At 46.3% G+C, this 13,741-nt stretch overlaps 1 protein-coding gene across 2 annotated transcripts in view; it reads right to left on the reverse strand.

Moving 5' to 3' along the window:
* Spock1 (SPARC (osteonectin), cwcv and kazal like domains proteoglycan 1) overlaps positions 1 to 13,741 on the reverse strand; it is a 494,127-nt gene that overhangs the window by 11,435 nt on the left and 468,951 nt on the right. For both annotated transcript variants that reach the window (XM_006976754.4, XM_076573439.1), the window contains exons 7-8: positions 6,178 to 6,294; positions 2,626 to 2,847 (exon numbers count right to left, since the gene is read on the reverse strand). In XM_006976754.4, coding sequence (XP_006976816.1) covers positions 2,626 to 2,847; positions 6,178 to 6,294 — 339 coding nt within the window. The remainder of the gene's footprint in view (positions 1 to 2,625; positions 2,848 to 6,177; positions 6,295 to 13,741) is intronic.

Genomic DNA, 13,741 nt, shown 5'->3' on the forward strand with positions numbered 1-13,741 from the left:
TGGTTATATCACCCGTAAAAGAGAAAAAACTACCATGGCTTCATGTTCTCAAGAATAAAGTAAGACTATTTTCAAATATTTCTACTAAATGTCTTCTAAGAAAGATAACTTCCAAGAAAATTTTGGAGAAAAATCTCAGAAAACTAAAACATCCATAAAACTAGAGAACACCACAAGATCTCAGGTTTTCCTTGGGTCATGGGTCACAGAGGTCATCGGAGCCTTAACCATAAAGCTACCAGATGTCAACATGTGTAGCATCTCCAGCTCTGCTCTGGAGAAAAGCCTGGAGTCTTGAATGTACTTAACACTGACCTATAAATTCTAAGTGTGACACCCCCATCATGTTTAAGCTTCTTTATGAAATTATGCAGCAAATCAAGCAATAAGGAAGAACATGGAGGTAAAACGAAAGTGAGAGAAGTATACAAAACGAAAAACAATTTTTCTCAAAACTAATCCTGGATGCTGCATCGTTCCAAGGTACACCACAAGTGGAAGTCCTGACTTCTTCCCGCACATGCCAAAGGGGAACCTGTCCAGAGATAGCCCTGTGGTCAAGCACCTAGCTCAGTACCCTGGGTATGGCAGTGCATAAACTCAGCCAGAGGGCTGGGCAGACTGTGCCATAAGCATTGTAGACCAAAGTGAACCAACTGCTATCATTTAGCTCCAATTTGTGTTAGCTAATATAGAGAGCAGAAAGGAATGAGGCATGAAGGGAAGGGGAAACAATGCAATTATAATTTAATATTCAAAGAAAAATGTATCACTGTTTGCACACGATACAGTTTACACTGGAAAACACCAAGAGAGCCAACCAGAACAACTGAGACAGAGTGAGAATTTGGTGAGGGAGGAGAGGGAAAGAGGGTTCATTTACAGTCGTGCCAAGACGGGAAACTGTGATAACAATGAAGCTGAAAACGAACGCCACCAGCAAGGACACGCTTCTAAGATAAAGGACTCAGTATCATGGCTGAGAGGGGTTTTTAATAATGGACAAATGTATCCTAAAGTTTAGGAGGGAAGGAAAACATGACTATTCAGAGCATTCTGGTATAAAAATTGATGGCAAGAGAGGAGAGACCTAGAATATACCCAGACGCAGGGTCAGTCAACTGTGATTTAAACTGTTTTATTAAACTGTGAGCTAAATGGGATAGAATTGATTTATGGATATTTAGGAAAGTGGGACTTAGTATTCAGGAATAAATCTAAGACACATGCACATATATCAGACATACTGTTCACAGAAGAAAGATTAGTCAATAAATGACAGAAAGGCAGCTAGGTGGTTATCTTCAGGTTTGGAGCAGCAGCTGAGGCCTCCTTGACTGTGTGCACACGTAGAGTAATGCAAAATTTGAACAAACACAAAACCACCCAAATTAGCAAAAGCGTGAGAAAGTTGCTCTACTAGATTCAAGTGGAGAATACCCTTCAAAGCCTAATGCAAGCTTCATGACTTAAAAAGGCATAGAATAAGAAAATGAAGACATGCAATTGTGTCAAAATTTAAAATTTTCTCACTAAGAAGAAAAATGCACAATGTCAAAGTTGGGGAAAAAATTGCAATACTCATCACAAGCAAGTCTCTAAGTCCATAGATTTTCCTACACAATTCAAATAGGAAAAAATGTACAAAGAACATAAAATTATTTTGAGGAAATAGAAACCTGAGTGTCCCAGAGATGAGTAAAGTTACTCAGATTCATTCATGATAAACAGAATAAAGCCAGTGGGGAGCGTGGTGTTGTTTTTGTCCCACTTTGGCAATAATGACTAGGCCTGATACTGTCATGAAGAAACAGCATTCCAAATTTTTTTCTCTCACCAAAGTATCTAATACAACTTCTTTGGAAAGCAAATTGGCAACTGTGCTGAAATGTAAAGACGCATGCTCTGCCACTGGGGATATACCTGAGAACTCTCTGAACGTGCACATGGAATTATTCTTCACTGAACACTCTTTGGAGTGTCTACATTTTTGATGTGTGTCCCGGCATCTTTGTGCACATGCATAAATATTGCAAAATTTAAATACTATTAGTAGACAGCCAGCCAGACTTCTGGTCCGCTGGGTACACCCCAGGAGGCAGAGACAGAAGTAAAGCCAGAAGGAAAGGCGACCCAGGGGAAGGCAGAGCACAGCCACTGGATGGAATGCTGCGGCAGGCTGCCTCCCTTGCCTGACTTTGAGTGACAGGAGACTCCTGATATCCTTTTCTATATTCCTTAGATCCAGTGTCTTTTGTTAGCTGTGGTTTGTTATAAGCAAACTATTATAATTAAGCAGAATTCATGTGACAATGGGAAATAAGATCTTCTTACATTTGTATAATATTTTTCACACCAAGAATCTCATAGTGGCCTTGAGAATGAAGTAGCGAAGGTTTCTACACACCCATTTTTATAGATGAAAATGCTAAGCATGGTTAGGATGCTTCCTTTCCCAAAATGAAGAATTACTCAGTGAGGAGCCACCACCATTTCACTCTTAGTTTCCTGAAATGTCATGTTAAAAGCAGACAGGTGCCCTTGGGCTTGCTGTCCGTAGGGTGACTGACAGCTGTGTCTTTCTGCCTGCCCATCCCAGCTGCAGGCCCTTGGGTCCCACCTCACCTCCTGGCTTCTGGAAGCAGTAGCACCACTCATTGTTAGAGAGTTTGCCGTCCTTGAAGGAGTCACAGGAGTTGAAGAGAGGCTTGATGCAGGGCTCATACTTGTCTAGGTAGATGGCGTTGATCTCCGAGTGGTCCAGCAAGAGGTCATAGTTCATGTCCAACTTGTTGAACATCCAGCCCAGGGAGTCCTTGCAAATGGGCAGGATGCTGGTGTCAAACCCTGTGAGAGAAAGGGGCAACTCAGCCTACCAGGCAGGGAGCACACTGTGCTGCTCCGGAGTGGCCAGGGTGCAGCTACAGTGTCCTCTCTTCGGGCTCTTTCCTTTATATATGAGACATACAGATGTCCAAAACACAGCCAACTTTGAGGAAAATATCTTCCAAAGAGAAATCATTCCCTATGATACTATATCTCTGGTATAAATATGAGTTCCACTGTCTGTAAACCTACTTGCAAGACACATCTGAAAGGAGAACCACAAACACACTGAAACATGAGATGTATAATACTGAAACCTGAGCTTACCTATTTAGGGAAAAAATGAAGACTCAGAACAAAATACCGGAGGAAGGAGTTGGGGGTGGAGGAGACAAGAGCAGGTGAAGGAGACTCAAAGGCTCCATCTATTCCATGGGACCCTCCGGCCCAGTCTGAGGCTGGAGGGCAGAGCACCCAGGACCTGCCTCTCGTCCCTTTCTTCTTTTCTGCAATCCCCCAAGGAGACACAGGAGATGGAATCCAGACCAACTCAGACAATCATTTCTTTCTTATTTCCCCAGGGAAGGGGAAGTCATTTTTCCTTAAAAAATTCTGTTTCTATGTGGAGTCTGTAAACCAGGAATGCTTGCTTACACTCAGCTCCACACCCTGGAAGCCCCAGCATGGCGGACAGACACCAAAGCCCATCCTTCTCTCAGAGTCAAGGGATGGTAAAAGCCAGGCTTATTTTAGGCACTGAGTCTCAAGGAATGGCTTTATTTTCCTAGGACACTACAGATAAAATGTTTCTAAGTGTTATATGCTTCATTATCTCACGAAATCCAAGTAGCAGTCATATGAAATGCCATCATCGCTACCATATAGATGAAGAAATAGCAAGATCATATGATTTCAGAATTAGGATTGAAACCCAGGCAGCCCAGTCCAGATCTAGAGTCCCCACCCCATCTCTCCCAGGCTCCCTGTGCCTTCTTTGATACATCTGTCCTGAAAGCATCCATCTGGCCTAGGATACCACGTCTGGGACACAGTGTCTGCAGCACAGGGTCCTGATGAGACACACTGTCCTCTCCAGTGTCCCCCCCCTTCTGTTCTGCACCACGGGGAGCCTTAGGTGTAGTGGGACTCAGAAGATGAAGCAACATCTTCATGGCAAATCTGCACAAAAATCTATACAAAGACAGCAGCTACCTCCTGTGAGCTCTCAGGGGAGGCCAGGCTTCCCCCCAGAGCTGATGCTCGATAATCAGGCTAGAAGATCTCTGAGGGGAGACCTCCATTTTCTCTTTATTACCCTTGGCACTTTGGGCACATCTTATCCGTAAAAATATTTTTTCTAGCCAGATAGGAGTTTTCTAGCCAGTTTTAAATTTACCCTTTAAAATAAATCTTCACATATTTAAATTTATTCATTTTGCTACCAAAGGATAACATTCTTCAAATTTTTTTTTTCCAGATGAGGACTATGGATGTGACATGGCCTCTTCTTTAGTGACTATCATGACTTTCAACCAGAAGAAATGCCAAGCTGTGTGGCTTAGTCAAAAGGTCAAGCCTGCTGTACCCCATTTCCAGTCTCAGAAAAGGGCACCTGCACCTGGCATACGCAGCTGTCGGAGACAGAGGACAGAGCTTGGAGCGAGGCTCGGGAGCTGCCCCTCAGGACTTACGGCTGACAAATGTGTCGCTCTTTCTCTGGCTTCCTAGGACCAAAGTGTCCTTCCTCTAGACCCCCCTCCCCGCCTACAGTGGCTTGGGAACTGAGTTGACTCCTGGGTATACTGGTATTTCCCAGGCAGGCTCCCACCTGTCTACAGAAAGGCTCTGCGGACTGACTGGAGGCTTCAAGGACATTTCTTCCCAATAGCCTGCTTTCTGAGGAGAAGTTATTCTGAAAGCCTGGGGCTGGGCCGCTGTTGGGCGACTCACAGACAAGCTTTTCTAGATGGAAATTAGTGTTCACAAACTCCCAAGGAACTTCTGGGAAGAATGGGAAAAAAGAAAAAAAAAACCTAAACACCAACAAAACAAAACAAAACACCTCTCTCACCTCACCATCCTATAGACATGGCTACCAAAACCTACCTCCCGTCCAGCACATTCTGAGAAGCACATGTTATGTCACCATTAAGGGGAAAGAGTCAGGTGGCTACACTAAGCATCCCTTCTCCAGGACTCCTCAGTCACCTCTCCAGGAAGCTGTGGGTGTGAAAGGCTTACTGAACGTTCAGATCACTGTTTTTGTTCTTGAGACAGCATCTTTCCATGTGGCTCAGGCTAGTTTGGGTCCTGTCTTTAAAGGATCCTCTTGCTTCAGCTTCCCTCATATCTGGGAAAGCATGTGGACCGCCACACGGGGCTGGACAGCGGAGACTGGTCCAGCTTGGTGGCAGAGCTGGCACTGTCACTTCTCACCTACTGCCTTCAAGCCAGGAGCATTACTTTTAGAGTTCCATCCAAACGACCAGAGGGACGGAGGCTGGGTAAATACCTTGACCAGGTCACCTCAAATGCACACCCAGCCCAAGTACCTGTGTTTGAAGGATCAGGTGGATCAGTGATCTCTATTGTAGCAGTCAGCACAACTACCTTGGAATTCAAAGCATGGAGAGGTGGAATATAAGTATGTGTGGGTTCTGGGGGCTCCTTCAGGAGCTTGAGTGTTAATAGGGAAGAAAGGGGAAGGGTACCCGTCTTTGTTCCTGGTGAAAGTTAAACCCAGCTGCCCAGTGTACACAAAAAGCACATTATTCAAGCTGTTTGCTACACTGTTGCTTATATTAGCAAAAACCCAAATGTCCTAATTAAAGGCTCCTTAAGTTGTTATATCCATGATTAGGATCCTATTTGGCTCCTGCAAGAAACTACTCAATAACATGAAAGCATAATGATATTTCTAGGTATTTAAATTTCCAAATGGTATATCAGCCTGTAAAGTGTGTAAACTTTCCAAAACACATGAATTTCCATATACAGCAAAGAAAAGTACTTCAATGTAATACTGTAGTATGCTTAAGTTGTTAAATGGGTAGGTAGTACTGTATGTGTATGTATATATTTACACACACATATACACACAACTTTTTTCTATATAGTTATTTATTAAAATATCTCTATAAAGCATGATCTCTTTGAAATCACATTTTTCCAAAATAAAAGATATATCTTTCTTGATTCTAAAGCATCACCCCTCTTTAATAATTTAATGTTTCTAAAATTGGGACTTGTTTTAAACCTCTTTAACCAACATGTGCTGTTGATAAACCCATGTGTCTGATAATTGAGAAGAGGGATACTTAGTGTGAAATAGCAAGAACAAAGTGGTCTTACTGCCTTGGGCTGTATCAGAGCTGGTAGGCTTGATGACTCTGTTGGCATCCTCATGAAGAGCCCCGAACCAATCCTTCAGCCGGGAAGCGAGGTTCCTCAGCTCCTTGTCTGTGCAGGCTGTGGGGAAACACACAGAGCAGATGGTGAGCACCCGGACTTTGTACCCTCGGTGTACAAGGTCATTGGACAAGCTGCATTCAAGACAATCTTTCTTGCCCAGACACTCTGAAAACACCCCCCCCCCAAGGGATGCTACTGTCATAAGTCAAACATGGGACAAAAAAAGGTTGTCCTCGATTCCCAGGACAGACAGGCTGTTCAGACTTGAACTGTCTCAGATAAAGCAAGCTGCTGGCACTTCACATTTGTGCAGCGTCCTCCAAGTCTGACTGACATCCCTTTGCTAAGCACATAAAACTTGTTATTGCGATTTTGCCAGAGAACATGACACCTTCCAGTATGCTCACACTAAGAGATTAACCAGCTCATGCTCCTAGGGAGAAAATGTCTGGGGTACCATGGGAGCCCAGGAGCAGCAGATTGCCCATTTTGGATTAGGACAAGGTGGACTTGCGAATTTGGTCTTTTTTTTTCCTTCCATGTACTCATCGCAGCTCTCCACTACTGACAGGTAAACGTCCTCACCATGAAAAGCCCTTTGTGCCTCAGCCCTGGCTCCCCATTTTAGTGTATGACAGAATGATGGGGGCTGATACTGATAAGGACAAGGAGAAAGCTAGTTTGTGGGTGGCAGCAGATAAGTGGGTGCAAACTATTTGAGGGTATGTAGAAGGCTGTGACTTGAGAGGGGAAATTCCAAAGGAGGGGGATGATGGAGAGACTGGAGCGGACTCTGTAAAGCTCTCTGCTGTTTCTTCAGGGCCCACCTTCGTTCTGAGTGAGAGAATCTTAGCTAGGGGTGCAGCAGTGGGATGCTCTCAGGACCCTGGAACGGAAGCACTTGTTTTGTGTCCTCCTGCAGTTAGAGAAAAGTTTAAAAGCCATGAGGCCAAAAGGGAACGAGGAGCAGACCTTCATGACTGTTAGCTTTTCCAAACTCTAAAGCTGGAGTAGAGCAAGTAAGCTAAGAGGCTGAGCACACCACTGCTCTAATGGGGAGCTGAATCTGGTCCTCTCCCCGGGTTGAGAGGACACAGCTGGTGCCTCCGAGGGCAATGATGGAGATATAAAGTGTCATCCCAACCCCACTGCAGCCTCCAGAAAGCACAATGCTTGGCTGAATCCCAATGCCAGGCCCCAGCAGACAGCCGTGTTGTTGGGGAGAATGCAGAAGAAGGTGATCCTTGGCAGGTGCTTTCCTCATTTTACAGCTCACATCTACTGTAGCAGCCAGCTTTGCAGACCTCACACAATAAAGGTCTTTCTCCAAGATCAAATGGGTGTGGAAGTGCAAGCCCAAGCTGCCTCCATACAACTGCCATATTTCAACCCTCCCTCCACTTCACATAGGATGCAAGCCTGAGCCTCTGCATGGTGTCCAGTGAATGTGTCCAGCTCTAGATGTCAAGCTGCTAGCGACTCGGAGGTCCTGCTTTGCCTTTAACACACAGACCTGACTATAGTTTGAGACACAGGTAGGAAGTGGAACAGACTATCTTGTTGGTAGTAGAATGTCACACCATGGGGTCACGCTGACTAGAGTGATTCTCAGTTTTATCATCCATCACAGACCTATCCCCAAATCTCCTGGGACCTCAGTTTCCTTATCTGTAAACCCGGGGTAATAAGGTCACAACAAACCTGACAGTATGGTCCAAACTCTTAACAAATGACACGATCATTTGCAGAATGTGCCAAATAGAGCTTTAGCTCCTTTCCATAATTATTATTTTAAATGGAATGTTTAAAGGTAGGCTTAGTGCAAGCACGTACTGTATATCTCAGAAAGAAAATCTGTAAACCAAATGCAAATAATCAAAACTAGCTTTGGCTACCCACAAATTCGTGCAAGTAGATACTTGTGTGATTCTATGTAAGTGAATTAATATTAAATAAAAGTACAAACTAATTCCTCGGGTACATGTCCCATCCCAAGTTGTCTCATTGCCCACCTGGCAGAGAGAGACCTTGCACTGGGTAGCACAGGATCCAGATCTTGCCACCAGAGCAGGCTGCCGCACTGGTTGGAACTGGGTGAAGGTGGCTTTTATTCTCTGATTTCTAACTTCACAGGGGCTCCCCATGATAACTAGCTACCCAATGTGTGTCTTTCTCCCCTTCCCTTTGGCCTTTTGAGCCAGAATGAGAAGATTGTAAGCTCCCACAAGCCACCTCCCAATACCTCTGCTAACCTGTGCTCACAAACAGGAAGAGAAGCAGTTGCTGCTGAAGGCAGAGGTTCCTTATCTACTCCAACTCAGAGCCTCTGAGGACCAAGCCTGTGCCTTTCTGACCTGCTCAGCTCTAAACAGTAGTATGACTATCCAAAACCAGGGTATGAACTCTCCAGCCAATCTCACATTTGGAAATTGAAAATTAATAGCACTCATTTTCCGTCTATCGCTAGTGCACCATCTATTTAGAAATGTTCTCTGAGCAGAGAAAATTGCCAAGTCAACTCGCAATGAAATCACTCACACACTGAAAGATAAATTAGTCAGCCATGTTTGTCTAAACCCTGAGACATGCAGGTAACCTATATATTCACAAGCCTGCTGGATTCCCCCAGGCTTCACAGAGCACAGAGGCCAGGGATGGCTGAAGGAAATGGGCAGTGCAATCTTGAAAGAGTGAATGTGTCACTCAGCAGCAAGTCCGGGAGCAGGGAGCCATGGCATGGCTGGAGTGAGATCAGAGAACAGAAACAGAGATAGAAGACACTCAATTACTGGGCCCAGTTCACTCGGTATCTTCAACGGAGTGGTCTTTGTGAGGAGAAAGCCAAGCACAGTCTGCCTGGAGCATGATATATTCCAGGGGAAATAATAAAGGGTGACGGCCTGCAGAGAGCTATTTGTTCAGATTTGGCACTGCAGCCACAGCACAGGCTGGCTGCCTCTTAAGATGTCTATCACTCCTCCAGATGGTGGGACTAACTGGAAATCACAATTTAGGAACTGGGAAGCCAGAGAATATTTCCCAAGGAAAAGTAATGTTTTCCAGAAAAAAACTGCGAACCACACCCACCTGCCATTCCCGTACTCTGCCAGGAAGTGGGATAATTCTTGTCACAGAGGAATTCTGCCCCAACCAAACCCCCACGTCTCCTGGTGGGAGAATCAGTCTGCAGAGCAAATGATGCTCTCCTGGGGACATCTGGTTAAACCAGGACAACATGGACCCTGGTCTGTTTTGCTACATTTTTTCCCAGCATGTGGGCACCACTGAGGTCACTATATTTGGTTCTGCTCCCTCCCTGTCTCTACCTGGGTTTCTGTTGCTCTCTTCCTCCAAGAAGTCTCTGCTCAGAGTCCTCCACTGAAATCCTATTTTCCTGCCTGGTCACTGCATCTTTCTTACATGACTCAGTCTGCTCCAACAGGACCCACTGATGATCCCTCCAGCAATGCCACGTCCAGGAGGCAGGAAGTGGTCCTTCCAATATTTGCCCTCAGAGCAGACATTTGGAAGTTTCCCTGGATTTCCTCATGTTCTTCATCTTCCCAATCAGTTGGCCACCAAATGCTTGTTTCTCCCGCTGTCTCCACTGCCTGTTCCTGTCCATCCACCACGACTCACAACTCTTCCCCCCTGGGTTAGGCACAGCAGGCTCCTAACTCCTCTCCCAGGCTTACTCTCTACAACCTCCCAAGTTACTTTCTTGTCTGGCTGTTTCTGAGGCTCCTGGTTGCTCTGTTGGTTGAGCCTAAGTCCATGATTTAAGTGGCCCACGGGATCAACCCATGGTCTTCCGTGCTTTGGCCTTGCTGGCTCCCCCACACACTCTTTACCTCAACGTCCTTAGCGCTGTTGCCTTGCCCATGTCTCCCTTACATCTCAGCTTTAAGGTTCTTTCTTTTCCAAGGTCTTCCAGCCCAGTGCCATCTCCCCCTTGATCGTAAGAGCATAAACTAGTACTGTTGGCTCTCAGCATGGCATGCAGTCCGTTACCTGTTTGAAGGATGCTCTCATTATATAGCTATTGATGGACTCTCATAACCCTCTCACTGCCTTTTGTAAACTGTAGTTTTTCCATCTGTGAAATGGCAAAATGAAGCTTAGCTCCTGGCATCATTGCATGGAATAAGATATCAGCAGAGCATAGCTCACAGCTACTGGCATGTAGCAGGGACTCATATTCCAACTATCTGCATGATATGTTGGGGTTTTATTGTTATTCTTTATTTTTAAGCCTGAGGAGATACTGATGCTATAAAGAATAACATCTCCCCTCATTTAGTTTATAGCTGTGCCAATAGAAGACCAAGAGACTGGGGTTTCAATTTCTGTCTGCCTTCTAGTTGGATAAGCTGTGTGATGGGTGATTGATGTGACTTCCCCACACCCACATTCCCAGCCTTATTGTAGGTAGTATGTAGTAATTGTTCAAAATATATTTATGGGAAGAAAACATGAATGATTGATTGAGCATATTGGTTGCAAAGTCCCAAGTCAAATGTTACACTAAGTGGTAGGATTGGGGTTTGAAGCCAGGCTGCGATCTTGCAGAGTCAGTTCTATGCCGGGAGGGTTGGGGGAAGCAGCCATCTTGGATAGACTGACTGGGCTTGTGGGTAGCCAGTACTAACGAATGCAATTAATAAACCTGGTCAGGCCTTCCCCTGTAATGGAAGCTCCTCCAGTGACCCAGACAGCAGCCGGCCCAGCAGTTCAGGGTGGAGGGGCAGGGAGTGAGGCTCTCGCCTTCATTAGCTTTGGGGTGAGAACAATGGCCATTCGGGAGGACTGCAGAACAGCCTGCCTCGTGGCACATGTGCAGTCACTGGGGCTTCATTAGGGAAAACAGTACCATTGCACATTTTTCTACGACGTCCAGAAAGACAGCTCACTTCCCCAGGAAACCACAGCACTCAGGCAGGAAGGGCCCAGGTAATAAGACACTCTCCCAGTGGACTTCTGTCTCTTTGCAAAGTATGAGCAGACTGCAATGAGCAGGGGCAGCTCCCCGGGAGCTAAGCAGCCCAGAAAGCCAATGTGGCGACTTTTACTCCAGCATTCTCACCTCCCCACCAGAGAGGCCTGGAGCTCGGAGGGGTATGGAGTGGGCTGGGTCTGAAGGCTCTCTACAGGAAGTGCAGTTCAGGTGATTCAGATGCAGAGGGAGATGGGGGGCTGTGGCCAAAGCTAGAGACAGGGCCTCTCTATGTCACTGCAGCTTGGGGCAACAAGGAGGAAGAGAGATGGCTGACCCATCAGTATTACCTTGTGGGGCAGTCAGATTGCCAGGAGAGCAGCTACCAGGAAGAGGTAGCCATGATGCCTGCTCCCTGTCTCCAGCCCTGGGCCCCTAGGGCTAGTTCTTCCCAGCCCCTCTACCCTCCCACAAGGCCTGGTGAAGAGCAGAGGAGGAAGCTTTAAAGTATGCTGCCGTCTTGACAAAGAAAGAGCTATGAAATTCAAAACTGCACCCAATCGTTTACCTCAGTCTCCAGTTATTAACAAGCGTGGCAGCTGAATGATAAGACGACTATTCCAGAAGGCTAGACTTGAGAGAGGACATGTGCAAAGGTGCAGAAAACATGGGGGAAGTGATGTTAAAAAGGCAGGTGGTGACTGGATACACAATCTTATTCAAATCTAGTGCTAACACCTACCGCAGGGACAGACATAGGCACCTGTGACTGTGTCCCTGTGTCAGCAGCCCTAACTGAAGCCGCATTTGAGTGCCCACTGGGGATGTCTGAAAACAGCACAAATCTGAACTACACAAGCATCCCTGGATACCTGTACACCTCTGCCAGGGAACTGATTCTCCTGCTCTGCTCTTCATTGCATCAACTTCTCCAGCTCAAGAGCCCAAGTTAAAAACTACTCCACCTGCCACAGACCTACCTCCCCCCACACCAGCCTCACGGATGCTTAGCTCAGGGCTCTGCAGAGGCTAATATGAAAACAATCCGGATTTAATTTAAACTTTAGTGCCTCCGAAGGTAATTAAAGAGTTGGGCCATACTCAAGTTCTTTCTGGGAGCCAGCCGAGAGGCCTCTCTGCAATGGAGACCTGGTGTGATGGTCCTTTCCCACTAATCCCCCTCAGCCCTCCTAGGTGCTATTGTGAATAATTACTTAATCAGAATGGCTCTGGATCAACGAGCTCAGAGTGTTTGCAATTAGCAGTTTCTGCAGAAGGTCCAGCTGGGCCTTCTTTCTGGTGACGATTAGACGCTGGGATAAGACTTCCCAGAGTCAGGACCTGAGCAAAGGCAAGGTTCCTTCTTAACCGGGCCTGTCTAGGCTAGAACCATTGCAACCTTTGAACCATTGCAACCTCATGCTGCTGGTACCCAAGGGACTCTAGACTCCCCTTCCTCCCCGGGAACGGGATCCTTCCAGTGGTTGCATTTCTGGCATTGATCAGGAGTGACAATGCTTGAGCCATAGACTGGGTGGCTGATGAGGAAAAGCTACAAGACCAGGAAACTTCAAAGAGGAAGGCACAGTGGCTCCAGGTCCCTTCGAACATGGCTCCTATAACTGATATGCAAATAGCGGACTGATGCTGCTTCCTTAGTTTCTGCAGCAATAACCAAAACCATTCTGCCTTCAAGGGCTATAGGAAGGCTGGAGAGAGGAAGCAGTTTTGGAAAGACAAGGAACCAAGTACGGATGTCAGATGAGACCGTGGACTCTTCCAGTCTCCTTGCCAGTGCAATGGAGGTGAAACAGAACCAGCCAGCGGGACCGCAGGAGGAACGAAAGCAGAGCAGACGTAAGCCTCAACCACAGGCCTGACAACCACACCACCACAGCCAGAAGCAATCCCTGTTGTGTTTGTGGGCACAGCGCAATGCTGTGGCTGACCACATGGGAAAATTGCAGGCCACATGGTACTTGCACACAAATCATCCCATAAGGCTATCCAGCAAGACCCGATTCTCTGTTGTCTTTCAGCGAAGTTCCACAACCCCTCCAAGGTCCTACAGATAGCGAGTGGAAACGCTGAGACTAACACTCTGGTCTTCAAACTCAGATTTCATCTGCTTCTATGTTACAACCCATGATCCCCAAGGCACCTGCTCTGCTCTTCCACACAGTCCCTCTGTCACATGATAATGACCTTGGGCATGAGTTGTAGGCTTGAGACTATGCTCCCTTTGGACTTCTGGATACCACCCCCCAGGAGACCAGTTTTTCTCAAACTGGCAACTCTTGAGGAACCCCTGCTTCCTTTTCTGTAAATGGGGACAATGACAGCCTGGATCTTATGTGGTGATATTGTGTTCCCCAAAATATTGTGCACCCTAATAAACTTATCTGGGGTCAGAGAACAGAACAGTCACTAGATGTAGAGGCCAGAAGATGGCACACATACCTTTAATCCTAGCATCCCAGAGGCAGAGATCCGTCTGGATCTCTGTGAGTTCAAAGCCACACTGGAAACAGCTAGGCCTGGTAACAAGAGCTATTAATCCCAGGAAGTGAT

The sequence above is a fragment of the Peromyscus maniculatus genome, chromosome 5, assembly GCF_049852395.1.
Source record: "Peromyscus maniculatus bairdii isolate BWxNUB_F1_BW_parent chromosome 5, HU_Pman_BW_mat_3.1, whole genome shotgun sequence".
NCBI classification, from domain to species: domain Eukaryota; kingdom Metazoa; phylum Chordata; class Mammalia; order Rodentia; family Cricetidae; genus Peromyscus; species Peromyscus maniculatus.